At 44.5% G+C, this 21,435-nt stretch overlaps 1 protein-coding gene across 2 annotated transcripts; it reads left to right on the top strand.

The window, feature by feature from the left end:
* Positions 1-28: 28 nt before the first annotated feature.
* lig1 (ligase I, DNA, ATP-dependent) lies at positions 29-17,860 on the top strand. 2 transcript variants are annotated; one of them, XM_071360944.1, is made up of 28 exons: positions 29-187; positions 1,919-2,203; positions 2,465-2,639; positions 3,228-3,486; positions 3,855-3,971; positions 4,051-4,530; positions 4,862-4,978; positions 5,012-5,075; positions 5,342-5,425; positions 6,016-6,072; positions 6,237-6,295; positions 6,579-6,692; positions 6,791-6,957; positions 7,133-7,209; positions 7,690-7,781; positions 8,442-8,541; positions 8,743-8,828; positions 9,012-9,127; positions 9,892-9,987; positions 10,194-10,304; positions 11,641-11,712; positions 12,158-12,302; positions 14,125-14,207; positions 15,114-15,266; positions 15,645-15,698; positions 15,821-15,964; positions 17,136-17,228; positions 17,526-17,860. In XM_071360944.1, exons 1-28 carry the CDS (start codon positions 171-173, stop codon positions 17,598-17,600), a joined length of 3,492 nt encoding a protein of 1,163 aa, XP_071217045.1. In that variant the 5' UTR covers positions 29-170; the 3' UTR covers positions 17,601-17,860. The 2 variants fall into 2 exon arrangements, with proteins under 2 accessions (XP_071217045.1, XP_071217044.1); XM_071360943.1 differs by having other exon boundaries at positions 4,862-5,075.
* The last annotated feature ends 3,575 nt before the right edge of the window (positions 17,861-21,435 follow it).

Genomic DNA, 21,435 nt, shown 5'->3' with positions numbered 1-21,435 from the left:
CACACTGGCAACATGATTCCCTCCCTTGCAGAAACGTCTGACGTTGTTTTGGCGCGGAACGTTTCAATCGCATTTCTGCGCGGGTAATGTCCTTTTGTTGTTAGCTAAACACGAAGTTTAATTGTAGTGTATAACCAGTAATTTACCACATCAGAAAACTACAAGACAGCATGCAGCGAAGCATATCGTAAGTAAAGTCAGCATTGGTCTATGCAACACTAGTCAAGTAATGTTAGCTAGCTAGCTAGCTAGGTTGGCTAACTCAGTTTGCTTTTGCGCTAGGTAACGTTAGTTAACTACACTAGCAAAATGAGTTCCTTGCCATCATCTAGCTAACTGGCTTGAGGTACATTGAAACTAGCTAGTTGGCTTCTTTGTGGTTGCAAAGATGTGAACAACACACACGAGGTCAAACCCCTTGGACTTTGTGTTGATAATTAGGTGAAAATGACTTCGTCTCGGGCCTAACTAACGTTACACCCGTGCCAATATATCCTCCAACCACCGGCTAAGAGGGCATTATCACTTTTATACTACGGGTTACCAACATGTTAAAAATAATGATTGACATATTTTCATTAACGTTATTTTGATTAATTTATTCATGCTTCCACAATATATATATATATATATATATATAACGCGACTCAGTCGTTCAGTTGTTTTTTTGGTTCTGTATCTATGAACGCGACCCAGCCTACTGTTCTAAATGTTCCATTGCCATACTGGCTGGCAACGTTCTTATCGCTAGCTAGCTAGCCAACTACAGCTAACTTAAAGTAACGTAAAAAAGAATAACAGCTGCATTTAAGTTGTTTTCTAGTGACATTTATTTGGATACGTACATAACATTAAGCCAATGAGGGGCGATTTCGCCTGGCATAGAAAATGTGTTCACTTGTCAGGACACTGTTGTTCAGAGGAACTAGCCAACAACACAGCTAACACAATCACTTCAAACACGGAAGCTGTAAATATGGAGAACTAGTTGTACTTCGTTTCGTTGTACCTTTTTAAATTGAAATTCCTTTGTGTATATATATTAAATGATGCCAGCTGATTCATGATTTAGACAGACTGCATTTCTCAGCCAGTCTCGTCCCGACACGTTCATTACTATGGGACAGCTGGAGATAGAATTTGAATATTGATTTTTTTTGTTGCAAATGTCATTAAGCCAGACAGTATGGTTTATACACATCTCCGCTGTTGAAAACTAAATGTTGGTCAGAAAGAAATGCGAGATAGTGTCTAGATACTTTTTAAAGTGGAGATCAAGTGTATATTTTGCTTGGCTGGGCTGATGAGACAGTGGATTGTGCAGTTGGATGAACAGAGTAAATGGGCATTTTTAATGTCATAGATTTAGCTGGTGGTATCTTGTGGAATAGACACTGGCTGGAATGCACTTTTAACCAATCAGCATTCAGGATTAGACCCATCCGTTGTATAATTAAGCAATACCGCTCGAGGGGGTGTGGTATAAGGCCAATATACAACCTCTAAGGGCTGTTGTTAGGCGCAACGCAACGCTAAGGGCTGTTCTTATGCAGAGTGCCTGGACACAGCCCTGGTATATTGACCCTATATCACAAACCCCTGAGGTGCCTTATTGCTATTGTAAACTGGTTACCAATGTAATTAGCGCTGTAAAAATAAGTGTTTTGTCATACATGTGGTATACGGTCTGATATACCACGGCTGTCAGCCAATCAGCATTCAGAGCTCAAACCACCCAGTTTATAATATCATATAACGTTAGTGCCTGTCTCATAATTCTACTTGACACCTGCCTTAATATAAAGCGAATCATGAGACACAACAGCGTGTTTGTGTCATGCATAATGTAATTTTTACCTTTACAGTATCTACATATGTTTTCTTTCTGACTTCTGTTAAATTTTCTTCTGCCCTAAAGATCTTTCTTTCAGCCCAAAACGGGCAAAGAGAAGGAGAGCAAAGAAAGTGATGGTCCGGTGAAAGACAAGTCGGTGAAAGACAAGTCGGTGAAAGACAAGTCGGTGAAAGACAAGTCGGTGAAAGACAAGTCGGTGAAAGACAAGTCGGTGAAAGACAAGTCGGTGAAAGACAAGTCGGTGAAAGACAAGTCGGTGAAAGACAAGCCGGTGAAAGACAAGCCGGTGAAAGACAAGCCGGTGAAAGACAAGCCGGTGAAAGACAAGCCGGTGAAAGACAAGCCAGAGTAAGTGTTTAAGGCCAGGGGGTGAGGGTGGCAGGGTTTTCACGGGTGTAGCCAGAGCCATATATTTAAGTTAAACACATGGCCCTGGGTGTAGTTGTCTATACAGGAAACAGATTACGTTTGAAGTTTGTGGTAGAGTACTTGCCTGAATAGCAAAGCAATCAGCAACGGCGAAAGCGAACAGAATGTAGAATGACCGATATGAGAGTAGGTATTTGCAGTGTCTCTCTATAATGTATTTTTATTTTCCATCCTTACTAGACCAGTCAAAAGGCCTCTCAAAGTTCAGAATGGGGTCCATGAAGAGCCTGATTCGCCAGTAAAGAAGTTCACTAAACGCAGTCGTCAGATCTTGGACAGTGATGATGATGATGATGATGATGAGGCTCCAGTCGGAATAGAACAGGAGCAAGAGGACAAGGCTGTGCAACCCAAGGTAGGTTTTACATTTCCCACCTCATATCCTCCTCTACGTAAACAAGCTCTAATCAGGACATTGGATCCATCCCATATGGCAAATATATTATCTCCAGTTCAGTGCCCCAGCTATGTGTTTGGTTTGCTAACTCTCTAGCTAAGTGGCTAGATCAAGCTTCTAGGTTACAGCAGAGACTATCAAGGACCTCCTGGATCAAGGTCCCTGCTGCCTAAATTAGTTTTGTGCGTCAAAACAATAACATTTTGTTTTTTAGAGCCCCTTGCGTGCGCTGCTGGTAATACTGTCTACCCCTGTACAGGAACAGCATGACTGTATGAACGTTTGGTTACCAGCCAACCCTACTCTGGTCTTTACCATTTGAAACAACTGTAAAGCCAAAGGAGGGTGTGTGTATATAAAGATGCGACTGACTATGCATTCCAAATGGCATCATATTCCCAATACAGTGCAGTCTTGACCAGGTCGCTCTTGAAAAACAGATTTGACCTAAATGAGACCTGGGTAAACAAATACAAATCTAGGAAATAGTGGCCGTTTGTGACCCTCTCTGTGTATATAGATCTGAACTTTGTCTCTCCCCCACAGGATGAAGTATTCAAGGCTGTTACCACCCCCCTGTCCCCCGCCTCTCCAGTGACCACATCCGCCTCTCCAGTGACCTCATCCGCCTCTCCAGTGACCTCATCCGCCTCTCCAGTGACCTCATCCGCCTCTCCAGTGACCACATCCGCCACTCCAGTGACCTCATCCGCCACTCCAGTGACCCCAGCTGCCTCCCCCACCCCTGGAACCCCTGACACCCCCACTTCCATCTCACCTTCCGGGATACCCAAACGCCGCACCGGTCGGTCTCTAGCTGTATAAGTCCAACATCTACTAACACACTGTTAACAAAGTTGTCTGTTTTTAATGTTGAATGTGGAAATATGTTGAATATGTTTAAATATGTCTGAAAATAGGATAAAGCATTTCCATATCTGGGTTTACTTGTTGCAGGTGCGTGGGGAATTATTCAATGATAACAAAGAGAAAATACTTCCACACAAGTTTTTTTTATTTTTATGAACAGAATAAATATATTTCTAAGAACTACATCAATTTGATCAATGTCACAAAAATGTGTTCAGCAATGATGCATCTCTTAGTTGTTTCTATCTTCTCTGTAGAGTAGTGGTGCATCTCTAACTAGTTGTGTTTCTATCATCTCTGTAGCAAGGAAGCAGTTCCCTAAGAGAAAGCTGGACAGCCGGAGTGGCAGTGAAAAGGAGGAGGAAGAACAAGGACAGCAGAATAAAAGAGCAAAGGTTGAGGAGACACAGGACAGCACCGGTAAGGGTTTCCTCCATTACAAGTGATCCTACCCCTTCTCTCTTCTGTTGCATCACTCCATTTCTCTTTTTCTCTGTAGAGAATGAAGAGGAAGCGATGGACGTGGGAGGAGAGAACAGTGTGGATAAGCCTGGGGTGGCGCAGAACAACCCGGAGGAGAAAGAGACGGATGAAGAGAAGACCAAAGATGGAGAGAAGGAGAAAGCACTTGATGTGAAAGAGACCGCGACTGAGAAGGCTGAGGAGGAAAAAGGAAAAAGTGAAAAGGCTAAAGAGAGAAGCCCTAAAGAAAGAAGTCCTAAGGGTCAAAAGGCTAAAGAAAGAAGTCCTAAGGGTCAAAAGGTTAAAGAGAGAAGTCCTACGGGTCAAAAGGCTAAAGAGAGAAGTCCTAAGGGTCAAAAGGTTAAAGAGAGAAGTCCTAAGGGTCAAAAGGCGGTAAAGGATGAGAAAGAAAAAGGAAGTCCTAAAAATGAAAGGAAGGAGGAGAAAGACATGAAAGAAGAGAAAGTGTCAGAAAGCCCCCAAGCCAAGAAAGTCCCCACCATCAGCAGTTTCTTTGGTGAGGTTTTCCCCATTTTACTTCCTGCCTTGCACAGGAACATCTCTATGAATGACTTTGCATTCTGCAGTTTGTTTAGAAGAAACCTGAAGGAGTGTAACATTGCTTCTCAAGTGGCACGGAATAGGGTGCCATTTGGGATTTAACCTACATTTTGTTTTGGGAGGTTTTGAAGAAATCTGAAGGAGTGTAAGAGACTTGTAAACTGCAGAGATGGCAGTGGAACAAGGACATGCAACATCCTTTGTACTTTATACTTGAAAAAGCTTGTTTGACAAACCGTATGCTCCAAACTCCAAGTCTGAATGTTGGTTTCTTCTCTGTTATCTAGCTCCCAGGAAGGCTGCTGTAAAGATGGAGAGACCAGAGAAGAGTGAGGGAGACGGAAAGGAGAAGAGCGAGGGAGACGGAAAGGAGAAGAGCGAGGGAGACGGAAAGGAGAAGAGCGAGGGAGACGGAAAGGAGAAGAGCGAGAAGAGCGGGGAGTATATAAAGGAAGAGGCGACGGTGTCCCGTACCCCGGAGGACGTTAAAGACAAGAAAGGGTAAGAGAGAATCACAGATGGTTATGAAAATATGTTAACTTTACACCATGGCTTCATCCCATTCTCCACCCTTTTCCCAAAATGTGTGCTTTGGTCAATGGTGGAATCTCCCTCTAGCCAATGATTACAACAATCTATTGCTTTTAAAAGTGTCACTCTAAGTGTATCTCTTTGAAGGAGTAGCTGTACATGTGTACATTCATGTTTTCTCCAGTGAGTTGAATAGTGCAGTATACTGTATTAATCTGAGTGTCTTTGACCCCCAGAGAGAAGACTGCCCAGGCCCAGTATGACCCGTCCAGACCCAACTATCACCCTGTAGACCACGCCTGCTGGAGCCGGGGACAGAGGTACGTCCAACCCCCTTAACACAGCTAGAGCTGGGACGATAACTGGACATTATCCACACTGACCAACCCAACCATTTAAAAATATATATATATTTTACTGACATCGATAATAACGAGAAGTTGCTTTTACTAGGAGTTAAATAAGCCTAATATGGCCTATTGCTAATGAGAAAATTAAGAATATAAACATTTGTAGGGGTATTTTAAAGGTTCACCTAAAGTTACATTAATCAAATGAATAAGCACCAGGTATCGTTCAATTTATCGGTATCGAGCTAAAATTCTGTCAACTTATCGCGATGTGGATTTTTGTCCACGTTGCCCAGCTCTAGCCACACGACTCAGCCGTATACCTCAACCTGGGTCCTATTCACTAGGTACCAAACGAAAGCAAATGGGCCGAAACGGAGAGGGACTACCTGAACTTGTCCAATAAGAAACGCTTGTTTTCATTTCCTGTTCCAAAATGATTTTGCTGCGATGTGCACTAATGATTTCCACCCTGAACAACCTACACTGGACATATGCACTGTAAATAAGTCTCTCAACGGAGTTGTATTCAATGTTTTGTCTAATTTTCTCTTTCACAGGGTCCCGTATTTGGCTGTTGCACGCACCTTTGAAAAGATTGAGGAAGATTCTGGCAGGTATAAGAGATTTCAATAGACCTCCCAAGTCGTAACTGGTTAGTTCTTGTGTTATCTAGGTAATGGGGTGCCATTTGGGACAGCCTGTGTTTTATTGTAGTGTAATTTTCCCTTTTATATTGTTTTACATACTAATTGCATTTCTTTCTTTTTTTTGTTTCTAGATTGAGGAACATTGAAACATTATCTAATCTCCTACGCTCTGTTATCGTCCTCTCTCCAGGTAAAATAGCTTTTATTCGTTTTTCCCCACGGTGTGTAGATGTGGAGCCCAGGTGCAGGATGCCAACATCCCAAATGGCATTCTAATATTCCCTATTTAGTGCACTACTTTTGACCAGACCTCTACGGCACTATCTGTAAAGGAACACTGTGAAATACCCTGGATATGTCCCAAATGCCACCCGATTCCCTATGGGCCCTCGTCAAAAGTAGTGCGCTATATCGGGACTAGTGTGCTGCAGATAGTGTGCTGAGTGTTTGTCTCTGTTGTTCTTCTTGCTCAGAGGACCTGCTGTGCTGCGTCTACCTGTGTCTCAATCAGCTGGGTCCTGCTTACATGGGGCTGGAGCTGGGAGTGGGAGACACTGTTCTGATGAAGGCTGTCGCCCAAGCTACTGGTGAGACACACACACACGCACGCTATCTGTGTTGTTGTTATTTATCTTCCTTTGCTTTTGGGCTTAGAACTCTCTCACATCTTTGTTCTTGTTGCCAGGGCGACAGTTGGACAAAATCAAGGCGGAGGCTGCAGAGAAGGGGGACTTGGGGTTGGTGGCTGAGAGTTCCCGTAACAACCAGAGAATTATGTTCCAGCCAGCCAATCTTATTGCGGGGGGTGTGTTCAACAAACTGAAAGACATCGGGAACATGAGTGGGAATTCTGTGAGTGTGTGAGAGTTTAACACCGTAAAACTCTCAAATCGTTTTGACAAATTCACTGATTGTTTTCTTAAACAGTTCTCTGTCCTGGGAATAGGATGATGAATTTATTATTAATCCGTCTAGAATTTGATTAAAAGGAATTAATTATTTTCTCTCTCTCTCCCCCTGCCTTTAGGCCATGAATAAGAAGATCGACATCATCAAAGGTCTCTTTGTAGCCTGTCGTTTCTCTGAAGCCAGATACATTGTCAGGTAATGGTCCCCACTTCTTTCACTATACTACTGGTCAAACTGAGGATGTCTCCTAAATGACAGCCTGTGCTCTATGTAATGCAATACTTTTGACCTGAGCCTTATTGACCTGTCTTTCTACACTCACTGAGTTCTAGCCTCTGTTCATTTTATATGTGATCCATTATTATTTTGTTGTTGTATCTTCCGGTCACCTGTTATTGGTTTACACAGGATATAGTTGAGCATGTTGTCTTGCTTCATTAGCCAAGCTGTTTTATCACTCCTGTCTGCCTGCACATTCACAAGTCGTCACCCCGCTGGTCGGTACCGTAATGCGTTCAAATGAGATAGGATCTCTGTGACTATTAAGTTATGTGTAATTCTATAGTACTTTATAACTGTTTGTTTACCAGCTGCTACGTACAACACCAGTACATGTACAGCATCAGACAAAAAGCAGGACATCATCAATGCATGTCTGTGTTGATTGATCGACAGGTCGCTGGCAGGGAAGCTGAGGATTGGCTTGGCTGAACAGAGTGTACTCTCTGCCCTGAGTCAGGCTGTGTGTCTGACTCCTCCAGGACAAGGTTAGCCAGCCAACGTCATTACAACATTTTCACAATGTTTAAACAACATTACCTCCCAACTATATCACGTTTTCAAAATACTATCACATTACCACAACACCGTCAAAGCGTTTTCACAACAGTGCCCCCCCCCCGACATTACCACAACATCGTCAAAGCGTTTTCACAACAGTGCCCCCCCCCAGACATTACCACAACATCGTCAAAGCGTTTTCACAACAGTCCCCCCCCCCCCCAGACATTACCACAACATCGTCAAAGCGTTTTCACAACAGTGCCCCCCCCGACATTACCACAACATCGTCGAAGCGTTTTCACAACAGTGCCCCCCCCCGACATTACCACAACATCGTCGAAGCGTTTTCACAACAGTGCCCCCCCCCCCCCGACATTACCACAACATCGTCAAAGCGTTTTCACAACAGTGCCACAACATCATCAAAGCGTTTTCACAACAGTGCCCCCCCCCCCCCCCCGACATTACCACAACATCGTCAAAGCGTTTTCACAACAGTGCCCCCCCCCCCCCCCATAACATCATCAAAGCGTTTTCACAACAGTGCCCCCCAGACATTACCATGTTGGTTCACAACATAACCTCTACATACAATATTAATGTCTGCCTTTGAAGCAACTGAGACGTTAGTGTGTGTGTTCCAGACTTCCCTCCGGCGGTGGTTGACGCGGGGAAAGGAATGAGTGCAGAAAAACAGAAAGCTTGGATAGAAGAGAAGAGCCTTGTCCTCAAACAGACTTACTGGTACTAAACCTGCTAAATACAGCTGTAGTCAGTGTGTTCCTTACCCGAACGGCCCCCTATTCCCTATATAGTGCACTACTTTTGACCAGGGCTCGTAGGCTTCTGCACAATGTAGTACACTATGTAGGGAATTGTAGTGCCATTTGGGACAAAGCCTGTGTGAATTAGATTTTCTTAATGGATTTCTTCTGTCCCGCCCAGTGAGATGCCCAACTATGATGTCATCATCCCAGTCATTCTGAAGGAGGGGATTGATGAACTCCCCAACCACTGCAAACTCACTCCAGGCAATAATAATCATTTATTACATTTTTAAAGCGCTTTTCATTACATCAAGAATCCCAGAGTACTTCAAGCGGGAGGGGAAATGTCAACCTTTTATGAGTAGATGATGAGGTACTGACCATCGGGGTTGTTGGTGTGGGAGGGTGCATTGTTTCGGTGTGGTATTTCTGACCCCTGTTCCTCAGGTGTACCGTTGAGGCCCATGCTGGCTCACCCCACCAAAGGTGTAGGAGAGGTGATGAAGAGATTTGATGAAGCCGCCTTCACCTGCGAGTACAAGTATGATGGAGAACGAGCACAGGTAGGTGTGTGTGTGTGTGGTTGCTCACTTTTGTGTGTCCTATACATGTGTCAGCTACATGTTTGTTATATCTGTGTGTGTGTGTCCTGGTTAGGAAGCAGACATGGTGCTATTGTGCCTCAGGTCGTGAGGCCCTCCCGGGCGGAGGCTGTAGAGCCCTGTGAGGCCCTCCCGGGCGGAGGCTGTAGAGAGCCCTGTGAGGCCCTCCCGGGCGGAGGCTGTAGAGAGCCCTGTGAGGCCCTCCCGGGCGGAGGCTGTAGAGAGCCCTGTGAGGCCCTCCCGGGCGGAGGCTGTAGAGAGCCCTGTGAGGCCCTCCCGGGCGGAGGCTGTAGAGCCCTGTGAGGCCCTCCCGGGCGGAGGCTGTAGAGAGCCCTGTGAGGCCCTCCCGGGCGGAGGCTGTAGAGAGCCCTGTGACGTGTTGTCCTCTTGGCCATTAAGCTGCTGTGTGACTCCTGAAAGGGCCACCAGATGGCGCTCTAACATACAGCTGGCTCGCAGTGCTTGTGTTCCATCTTTACAGGTTGACCCTGCATATTTCTGTCTAATATAACGTGTATTATGACAGTCGGCAGATTCAAAGCAATGGGAAGTAGTGCGTCCATTTTCTTATGAGTGGCCCCTGTGGGAATTGAACCCACTGTTTTGGTGTTTTTAAAGTGTTAAACCCCACCAACTGAGCCACACAGCTCTGCTCTACATACAACAGGAAACTCACTGCCTGTTGTTGGTTGAATGGTTCAACTATTGATAATTCTATTGTGCAGATCCATATCTTGGAGAATGGGGAAGTGCGTATTTTCAGTCGCAACCAGGAGGATAATACCACCAAATATCCTGACATCATCTCCCGCATTCCTACGGTAACAACGACCCTCTCAACACTCATCCCAAATGACAACCTATTCCCTATATAGTGCACTACTTTTGTCCAGAGTACACTACATAGAGAATAGGGTGCCATTTGACACAATCTGAGATCATTTTAGCCCCTTTATCATGGACATAAGCACACTGCATGATAACACTATTACCTGTCTCTGTCACTCTCTCGCTGTGTCTCTCTCAGGTAAAGAATGAGTCTGTGATTTCCTGTGTGTTGGACTCTGAGGCAGTAGCTTGGGACAGAGAGAAGAAGCAGATCCAACCATTCCAGGTTCTCACCACACGGAAGAGAAAGGTGACAGGAAAGAAATGAGTGGTCCTCTTACTGAGTTACCATGGTTTCTCTAGTCATTGTCATTACGGCTGGAGGGCTGATTAGCCCAGGTGGCAGTTTCCTCAGTGGTCGTAGGTCCTTTTCCTACCAGGCTCTGATCAAGAAGTGGACTGACCTGTCTGGTTTGACCTGCCAGGAGATGGGCTACCTCCCATCGGCATAGCGCTGAGGGGCTGTCGAGCCCTCTCACTGTCACAATATACTGAGTACAGGGACCAAAACATCTAGCTTGGAATCATCTTTTACTGGGTGGGGGGTTAGATGGGTGGGTGGGTGGGTGGGAATGGTGTTAAGTGACCTGTGCTGTATATTCTGTAGGATGTGGCTGATAGCTGATATCGATGACCTGTACTGTGTATTCTGTAGGATGTGGCTGATATCAATGACCTGTACTGTGTATTCTGTAGGATGTGGCTGATATCAATGACCTGTACTGTGTATTCTGTAGGATGTGGCTGATGGCTGATATCAATGACCTGTACTGTGTATTCTGTAGGATGTGGCTGATAGCTGATATCGATGACCTGTACTGTGTATTCTGTAGGATGTGGCTGATATCAATGACCTGTACTGTGTATTCTGTAGGATGTGGCTGATAGCTGATATCAATGACCTGTATTCTGTAGGATGTGGCTGATATCAATGACCTGTACTGTGTATTCTGTAGGATGTAGCTGATATCAATGACCTGTACTGTATATTCTGTAGGATGTGGCTGATATCAATGACCTGTACTGTGTATTCTGTAGGATGTGGCTGATAGCTGATATCAATGACCTGTACTGTGTATTCTGTAGGATGTGGCTGATATCAATGACCTGTACTGTGTATTCTGTAGGATGTGGCTGATGGCTGATATCAATGACCTGTACTGTGTATTCTGTAGGATGTGGCTGATGGCTGGTATCAATGACCTGTACTGTGTATTCTGTAGGATGTGGCTGATGGCTGGTATCAATGACCTGTACTGTGTATTCTGTAGGATGTGGCTGATGGCTGGTATCAATGACCTGTACTGTGTATTCTGTAGGATGTGGCTGATGGCTGGTATCAATGACCTGTACTGTGTATTCTGTAGGATGTGGCTGATGGCTGATATCAATGACCTGTACTGTGTATTCTGTAGGATGTGGCTGATATCAATGACCTGTACTGTGTATTCTGTAGGATGTGGCTGATATCAATGACCTGTACTGTGTATTCTGTAGGATGTGGCTGATAGCTGATATCAATGACCTGTACTGTGTATTCTGTAGGATGTGGCTGATATCAATGACCTGTACTGTGTATTCTGTAGGATGTGGCTGCAGCTGATATCAAGGTCCAGGTGTGTGTGTACGCCTTCGACCTGCTGTATCTCAATGGAGAGGTGAGTGGATGAGAATAGGAATTATAAGGTCTGTTAGACATGGACACTTTTTCCTATTTAGTGCACTAGTTTTGACCAGGGCCCGTAGGTTTCTGGTCCAGAGTAGTGCACTATGTAGAGAATAGGGTGCCTCTCTGGGTGTCTCCTCTCTCTGTCTGGGTGTGTCTCTCTTCTCTCTCTGTCTGGGTGTGTCTCTCTTCTCTCTCTGTCTGGGTGTCTCTCTCTTCTCTCTCTGTCTGGGTGTCTCTCTTCTCTCTCGGTGTATTCACATTGTTTGTGCCCCACTGGTTGTCCTTTTCTCATGGCAACGGCCACAAATCTTGATACTTCGCCTAATGGACATGGGAGTTTATCAATGTTTGATTTGTTTTCAAGTTCTTTGTGGATCTGTCGAATGTCTCTAATGTGGTCTCGCTCTCTCTGGGTCTCTCTCTGGGTGTGTCAGTCTCTAGTGAAGAAGCCCTTGTCATGTCGCAGGGCTCTGTTGAAGGAGAGCTTCCAGGAGAAGGAGGGAGAGTTTGTGTTCGCCCGTGCCATCGACTCAGACAACACAGACGTCATCGCTGAGTTCCTGGAGCAATCGGTTCGAGGTTTGTGGGATAAGTGTGTTTTTTTTAATAACGTGTGTGACCAGTCTGTTCGCTGTGTTTGTTTGTGAGGTCACTCTTGTCTTTTGATCTCCTTCTGTCCTTGACCTGTTTATTCATGTCTTAGGCTATGTCCTAAATGACACCCTATTCCATATATAGTGCACTACTTTAGACCAGAGCGCTCTCTATGGTCCCTGGTCAAAGGTCACGCACTGTTGTTGCCAGGGATGGTGTAGCATTCTAAGCCGCTTCCTCTTGGATCATGTATAGTACTGCAGCAGAGGCCACCATCCAGCCCACTGCTATTTCAGCCCCCTCTGTCTTTCCTCTCTAGCTCTCTCTCTCTCTATCCTGTACAATAAACACATATGTGAGGAGTGGGACTGCCCCACTCCTTTAAAAAAAACATACAAGTTTGAGAGAGAGAAAAGCTGTGCACTGTACAGCGACGGGTTTACCAAGAACATTCCAGAAGGACTCATTTGAGGCAGAAAGGGAATTGTCGTTGTCTTACGTCAGATGGCGTCACACCTACACAACGCTCGTCCCTCAATCAATCTGTCTTGTAGGACGTCGAACTCATCCTAAAATGTTGGGATTCCCGAACATCCGCCATTCAAAAATGGAAACGGTTCCTAAAATGTTATATCAATGCGCTCTTGTATGGCTCTCCATGAAACAGGCAGAATAACAAGCTAAAGTAATACAAATGTTGTGACAATGATTTAATACCTTTTGTTTTAATTTTCTCAAACTCTCCTGCAAAAATTTTGCAAAGATGTCCGCCGCCAGTGCAGTGACTTAATCAGCTGCTTAGCTGTTCTAGCTAGCTGTCGTACTGACGTGGTAAGCTAGCTAGCTGTCGTACTGACGTGGTAAGCTAGCTAGCTGTCGTACTGACGTGGTAAGCTAGCTAGCTGTCGTACTGACGTGGTAAGCTAGCTAGCTAGCTGTCGTACTGACGTGGTAAGCTAGCTAGCTAGCTGTCGTACTGACGTGGTAAGCTAGCTAGCTAGCTGTCGTACTGACGTGGTAAGCTAGCTAGCTAGCTAGCTGTCGTACTGACGTGGTAAGCTAGCTAGCTAGCTAGCTGTCGTACTGACGTGGTAAGCTAGCTAGCTAGCTGTCGTACTGACGTGGTAAGCTAGCTAGCTAGCTAGCTGTCGTACTGACGTGGTAAGCTAGCTAGCTAGCTAGCTGTCGTACTGACGTGGTAAGCTAGCTAGCTAGCTAGCTGTCGTACTGACGTGGTAAGCTAGCTAGCTAGCTGTCGTACTGACGTGGTAAGCTAGCTAGCTAGCTGTCGTACTGACGTGGTAAGCTAGCTAGCTAGCTAGCTGTCGTACTGACGTGGTAAGCTAGCTAGCTAGCTAGCTGTCGTACTGACGTGGTAAGCTAGCTAGCTAGCTAGCTGTCGTACTGACGTGGTTAGCTAGCTAGCTAGCTGTCGTACTGACGTGGTTAGCTAGCTGTCGTACTGACGTGGTTAGCTAGCTGTCGTACTGACGTGGTTAGCTAGCTGTCGTACTGACGTGGTTAGCTAGCTGTCGTACTGACGTGGTTAGCTAGCTAGCTAGCTGTCGTACGTATCGACACGCTGTCTGGCTAAGGACGGTGGCGAATCGACACGCTGTCTGGCTAAGGACGGTGGCGAATTGGCTGCCATTTGGGGGACATTAAGTGTTATGTTTCTATGGGCCCTCGTCAAAAGTAGTGCACTATATAGGGAATCGGTTGCCATTTCCTGTTTTTAAATACATTTTAAATAAAATCTGGGACGCACTGTAAATGTTGTTTCTGAATGTAATTCTGGGTTCATCAGACTCCTGCGAGGGACTCATGGTGAAGACTCTGGAGAAAGATGCCACGTATGAAATCGCCAAGCGCTCTCACAACTGGCTCAAGGTACAGACACACCACAGGGTTCTGCCCAGGATTTAACAAGGTGGTGCTGCTGAGTACAGCTGGGGGGACACTCTGACAGGGGCAGCCTCCCCCTTAAGACTCTGACAGTTTTGCGTTTTTGAACATCGTTATTAACAGCCATTTCCTGCTGTCTAGAACTAAAAAGTGCCTTCTATATAACAAGTAAAAATAAATATATATTTACATTTTTTATTTATATATACAAGCATGAATATTTACATACAAACACATATACATACACATACATACATACAGTACCAGTCAAAAGTTTGGACACCTACTCATTCAAGGGTTTTTCTTTATTTTTACTGTTTTCTACATTGTGGAATAATAGTGAAGACATAAACTATAAAATAACACACATGGAATCATGTAGTAACCAAAAATCTGTTAAAAAAATCTAAATATATTTGAGATATAGCCACTCTTTGCCTTGATGACAGCTTTGCACACTCTTAGCATTCTCTCAACCAGCTTCATGGGGTATTCACCTGGAATGCTTTCCCAAAATATGCTTAGCACTTGTTGGCTGCTTTTCCTTCACTCTGCAGTCCAACACATCCCAAACCATCTCAATTGGGTTAGCATTAGTTTTTCATGTCTTCACTATTATTCTACAATGTAGAAAATAGTAAAAATAAAGAAAAACCCTTGAATGAGTAGGTGTGTCCAAACGTTTGACTGGTACTGTGTATATATATATATATATATACACGCCACTATATATATATATATATATATATATATATATATAGTGGCGCAGCCAGTCCACAAGGTGGCGCAGCTCCTCTAACATTCTTTGGCGAACCCTGCACTACACACGCGTGCACAAACACAAGAACTTGTTACACGTTTTCTATAAATCCTTCCTATCTCTCTGTCTAGCTGAAGAAGGATTATCTGGATGGCGTGGGGGACACGATGGATCTGTGTGTGATCGGAGCGTATCTGGGGAAGGGCAAGAGAACAGGGACCTACGGAGGCTTTCTGCTCGCCTGCTACGATGAGGACAATGAAGAGTTCCAGTCAGTCTGCAAGGTGTGTGTGTGTGTGTGTGTGTGTGTGTGTGTGTGTGTGTGTGTGTGTGTGGGCTGTGTGTGTGTGTGAGGGGCTTCTTTGTGTGGGCTGTGTGTGTGTGTGAGGGGCTTCTTTGTGTGGGCTGTGTGTGTGTGTGAGGGGCTTCTTTGTGTGGGCTGTGTGTGTGTGTGTACCTGTCTGCCTGCCTTGCCTGCGAAGTGACTTTTTTTCTCTTTGTCTGCTGGTTTGTCTGTTTTGAAAGGTGACAGCGCCTCGGGCCAATTAGGCTAAAGGCATTTAACACAGGGAATTCTGTCAGTTGTGTTATTCTACTCTGCTAAAGGTCTCATCTGGTTTACCGCAGGGGACTATCTTTTTCTGGTTCTTTTGTCTTTGCAGATTGGGACAGGGTTCAAGGATGAAGATTTGGAGCAACATTATAAATTCTTAAAGGTACAATACAGAGACCGTTGCTGTGTTCTATTCTCATTTGTGAAGCAAAGCCCAGAGTTTCTGTTGCAAAGCTGCCAAAAGTCTTTAGATCCAATTAACTATGAAGCCATTGTCTTTTCCAGGAGCATATTTTGCCAAAGCCACGCCCCTATTACCGTGTGGACCAATCAACTGAGCCCGACTTGTGGCTCGATGCCGTGCAAGTATGGGAAGTGAAGTGTGCTGACCTATCGCTGTCGCCGATCTACAAGGCTGGAATGGGATTGGTTGGTACCACTCTTGTTTGTACAATGGCACATCAATACTAATAATATAAAGACTGGCCCTATTCCTTTTGTAGTGCACTACTTTTGACCAGGTCCCAATAAAGTAGTTCACTATATAGGGAATAGGGTGCCATTTGGGACACAACCAATGTCATTTGGAAATTGTTCATTCGATTCAATGCAATTTCATCTTTGAGGACCGACAGGGATGCAACCGCCACAGACTCTTCACCTCATTAATCCCCTCTGCAAATCTAAAATGTGTTGTTGATTCTCAACAAATTGTTTACGTCTCTAGATTTGAGTATTTAAAAAGTTCCCCCAAATTTCTTGTGAGATCATGGCTCTTGTTGGTTTCCTTTGGGATTGATATTATTTAATAGACTTACCATGAACCCATGTTACCCACAACTTCAATGCACACTCATATAGGCCTAGGTCCAATATTTAGGCTATATCTCCCAAGGGACGCCGCATCTCAGTGTTAGAGGCGTCACTACAGACCCTGGTTCGATTCCAGGCTGTATCACAACCGGCCGTGATTGGGAGTCCCATGGGGCGGCGCACAATTGGCTCAGCGTCGTCCAGGTTAGGGTTTAGCTGGGGTAGGCCGCCATTGAAAATAAAACATTTGTTCTTAACTGACTTAAATAAATGTTGAAATAAATCTCAGGGCCAGAGTATGAGTAGCGGTGCTGCTGTCCATAAATCCTATTCATATCAGCACTCCTACTCTGAAGCTCTTTGTCGATACGGGCCCTAATCTGTGATTTATACCAGGGTTGTGTCCCAAATGGCCCTCTCTTTCCTATATAGTGCATAACGTTTGATCAGAGCTTTATGGGTAGTGTACTACATAGGGAAGAGGGTGCCATTTTGGGACAGAGCCCAGGTCTCAAAGTGCTTTACTGGTCAAGTCTTCGGGTGCTTGGTTAGTAATGCATCAACTGGGAAGGGAAAACCTGCACTCACTGAGAGTGTCTGTTTTAATGCATTTTCTCTGGTCCTCGTATCTTCTCTCTTTGTGACCCAGAGAATGGCTTCAACCGTTTGCTAGGGTTATGGTTCGGGCATAGTTAGTTGAAATGTTGTTGACAGTCTACAAAACAATTTGGGACTATCCAAATACAGTGTTGCCGATGATTCATGTATTTTCTCTCCTGTTTCCCAGTGTGACCCAGAGAAGGGCATCTCTCTTCGGTTCCCACGCTTCCTGAGGATCAGAGATGATAAGAAGCCAGAGGAGGCCACTTCAGGAGGACAGGTACGTTGAGACACTGCTGTGACACACTGGAGTTGTGTGTCTTGTTGCCACATCGCGTCCTTTCTTCTCTCCTCCCTCTCAACTGTATTGGAGGAGAATGTCCAAGGTCCCGCCCCTTGGACCTTCTCCAGTGAGTTTTGAGGTGTCAAGGGGAGAGGATGCAAGGAATCAAGGGGAGTTATTTGTATGCTTTTTTTCTCACAGCGCCTTCTCTGTATTTTAACGTCTCCCTCAGAACCGTTTGTATCTCTCTGAAATCAAGTCACTGATTTCTGTCGTTCTATTTTTCTATTTTAGATTGCTGATTTATACAGGAAGCAGCAGGTTGTTCAGAATCAGGGCGACAAAGCTGACCTTGAGGACTACTACTGACCTCTGACCTGATCAGCTGCCCGTCCAGTCGCCAATGACTCGGGTGAAATCTCAATGTGTACATAATTATTATTGTTTTTTTAAATGATGAACCTTGAATAAGGCTCTGCCAATGTTATGACGTTAAACATTTTGTTGTTGAGCCTAAGGCTTTTTTGTGCGGGGGGGGGGATTGTATACACAGCAGTATAAAGTACAGTTGTCAATGACTCAAATCACCATAATGTATGTGAATAAAGGCTTTTGCCAATTTTATAATATGGTGTGTGTGCTCATTTTAGCCACTAAACATATTTTTCTCAACATATGCAGTATAAAGAACGTCAAGACTATTGGTGGCTTCCATCGTTCAGATTGTTACGATGCATATTTAGCTAACGCTTTACCTGGAACTTGCAGGTATGCTTTCTAACTTGTTCTAAGCATCTATGAGCCTGAAGGCATTCTCTACAACTGACTAGGTTTTCTCTTTTCATGTCTTCTAAGGTTTTATAATTCAGGCAGTGAGTGAATACCACTTTGTTCCCTTTGTTGTCCTGTGTGCCAGCCAGTCTAATGAAGATGAGTTGAATGGCACTTTAATATTTGCGGTACATAGTGACTTGAATAGAGTCCACAGGAGTAAACAAAAAGCTCTACCCTCAGTACCTCTCACTCACAGCTTCATTACCATACAGATGTGTCCCAAATTGCACCCTGTTATAGTGCACTACTTGGTTTAATGTCATTGGTGCCATACTCCCTATATAGTGCACTACTTTTAACCTGAGCCCTATGAGTCTACTATATACACTACATGACCAGAAGTATGTGGACACCTGCTCATCCAACATTTTAAAATCATGGGCATTAATATGGAGTTGGTCCCCCCTTTGCTGCTATAAAAGCCTCCACTCTTCTGGGAAGGCTTTCCACTAGATGTTGGAACATTTCTGTAGAGACTTGCTTCCATTCAGCCACAAGAGCATTAGTGAGGTCCGGCACTGAGATTAGGCCTGGCTCGCAGTCTGTGTTCCAATTCATCCCAAAGGTTTTCATTGGGTTTGAGGTCAGTCAAGTTCTTCCACACTGATCTCGACAAGCCATTTCTGTATGGACCTCACTTTGTGCACGGGGGTATTGTCATGCTGAAACAAAAGACCCTTCCCCTAACTTGCTACAAAGTTGGAAGAACAAAATCGTCTAGAATGTCATTGTATGTTGTAGCGTTAAGATTTCCCTTCACTGGAACTAAGGTCTAGCTGTTGTTGCTCCTAGATGTTTCCACTTCACTGTAACAGCACTTACGGTTGACCAGGGAAGCTCTAGCAGGGCAGAAATGTGATGAACTGACTTGGGAAGGTGGCATCCTATGACTGGGAAACATTTAAAGTTACTGAGCTCTTCAGTAAGGCCATTCTACTGTCAATGTTTGTCTATGGAGATTGCATGGCTGTGTGCTCGATTTTAGACACCTGTCAGCAATGGTTTGTGGCTGAAATAGCCGGATCCACTAATTTGAAGAGGCGTCCACATACTTTTGTGTTGTGTAGATAATATGGTCCCATACTTCTCAGTTCATTCTCTTGTAGACTTACACCATCGAAGTCTGAAGCTGATTTGCAGAAATGTGAGGCAAGGTCAACTCCTAACACTGCTCACATTGTTTGTATCCTTGGAACTGAAGAGGTCCATTCTAGTTTACCCAATAACCCACGAAGCATTATTAACTTATCTCGAGTCAGTTATAATTATTGACTATTCAAATATTACTGTACACAATGTAACAATGTGTAAACCATACATGGTTACATCTCAACAGTTCACCAGAGTTAAATGAACACAAATCCAAGTTCCTGTAGAAAGCAACAAAACAATGCAACAAGAGATGAGATTTCCTCAAGACATGAATTTATGCAAAATATCGGTGTAATACAATTTCCAATGTTCTGTGTATATTCAGAAGAACAAGGACGAAACAAGGACGCCGCCTGGTATGATGTGATGAAATGCAAAAGAGGGTTGACAATTCATGGAGCAGAACAAAACAGATGCATTTCCAGCCTGCATTAGACAATGAAAATCCACAAAGTCTGTAGACGGAAGTCTGGACTCCATCCACTATAATACGATGCAGGTCAGTTTAGAGAGCCAAGGTCACGTGGTCATTTCAGGGAGTAAAATAGATTTTAGAGTTCTGTGCACGGTAATAACAATCAGAGTGGCGTGTGCTCTAGTTACGTGTTTGTCAAGATGACATACTTGGTGGTTGTTTCGTTTGTATGTGGCTTCTACTTGGTCAATAGTAGTGCACTATGTAAGGAAATAGTGTGCTATTTGGGACGTAAACCCCGACGTGAGCGTGTGTTGTGGCGTGCATTTGGAAGTGAGGGGGTTGTGATGCGACCTGTGCTGGGGCGTCAGTCTGCTTCTGCAGGGGAGGAGAAGGGCTCCATTGTGCCAGCCTGGACATTTACATTGTCTTACCCTTTCCCATCTGTTCATTAGGGGCTTTTCTTGCTCTCTCTAAATTTCACCATGTGGGTTTCCTCTCCTAGCATTTCTTGCTACTTCTATTATGAATAAATTGTGGCAGATTTTATACATATTCTTTTTGATATTTAATTCATACCTGAAACGAGAAAGAATCAGCTAATGTTTGCACAGTAGAATGTGAGATATTTATACACATACTATATCTGTCCCTGGGATGTCTGTCCCTGGGTTGTCTGTCTCTCTGTCCCTGGGTTGTCTGTCTCTCTGTCCCTGGGATGTCTGTCTCTCTGTCCCTGGGTTATTTGTCTCTCTGTCCCTGGGTTGTCTGTCTCTCTGTCCCTGGGATGTCTGTCTCTCTGTCCCTGGGTTATTTGTCTCTCTGTCCCTGGGTTGTCTGTCTCTCTGTCCCTGGGATGTCTGTCTCTCTGTCCCTGGGTTATTTGTCTCTCTGTCCCTGGGTTGTCTGTCTCTCTGTCCCTGGGTTATTTGTCTCTCTGTCCCTGGGTTGTCTGTCTCTCTGTCCCTGGGTTGACTGTCTCTCTGTCTCTGGGTTATCTGTCTCTCTGTCTCTGGGTTGTCTCTTCTGATAAAACAATACCTGAAACTAGGAAGATGAAGAAGCAGCTAATGTTTGCACAGTAGAATGTGAGCTGTAGAATATCCTCCTTCTGTGGTAGTGTATCAGGACAGTGGTGTGGGGTTGCAGGGTGGGGGAGGAGAGGGAGCTGGTGTTCAGTGTTCACTGAGGGGCAGCTGGCTCAGAACATGTGCCTGCAGGGCAGAGTACTGCTCTGGTTTTGTGCTCGATGGCACCCAACTCCCTGACTAGTGCAATACCTTCAACCAGGGCCTTGATGTTCCATTTGGTACGCAGACCTGGTTTCCATTTATAGAATCTGTTTCCACTATAGACTGTCTGATGTTGGACCAGATTAACTAACCTGATGGTGGACCAGATTAACTAACCTGATGTTGGTTCAGATTAACTAACCTGATGTTGGACCAGATTAACTAACCTGATGTTGGACCAGATTAACTAACCTGATGTTGGTTCAATTTAACCAACCTGATGTTGGACCAGATTAACTAACCTGATGTTGGACCAGATTAACTAACCTGATGTTGGTTCAGATTAACTAACCTGATGTTGGACCAGATTAACTAACCTGATGTTGGACCAGATTAACTAACCTGATGTTGGTTCAGATTAACCATCCTGATGTTGGACCAGATTAACTAACCTGATGTTGGTTCAGATTAACTAACCTGATGTTGGTTCAGATTAACTAACCTGATGTTGGACCAGATTAACTAACCTGATGTTGGACCAGATTAACTAACCTGATGTTGGTTCAGATTA

The sequence above is a fragment of the Salvelinus alpinus genome, chromosome 23 (assembly GCF_045679555.1).
Source record: "Salvelinus alpinus chromosome 23, SLU_Salpinus.1, whole genome shotgun sequence".
Lineage (NCBI taxonomy): Eukaryota > Metazoa > Chordata > Actinopteri > Salmoniformes > Salmonidae > Salvelinus > Salvelinus alpinus.
This window is presented reverse-complemented; position numbering and strand designations above follow the sequence as displayed.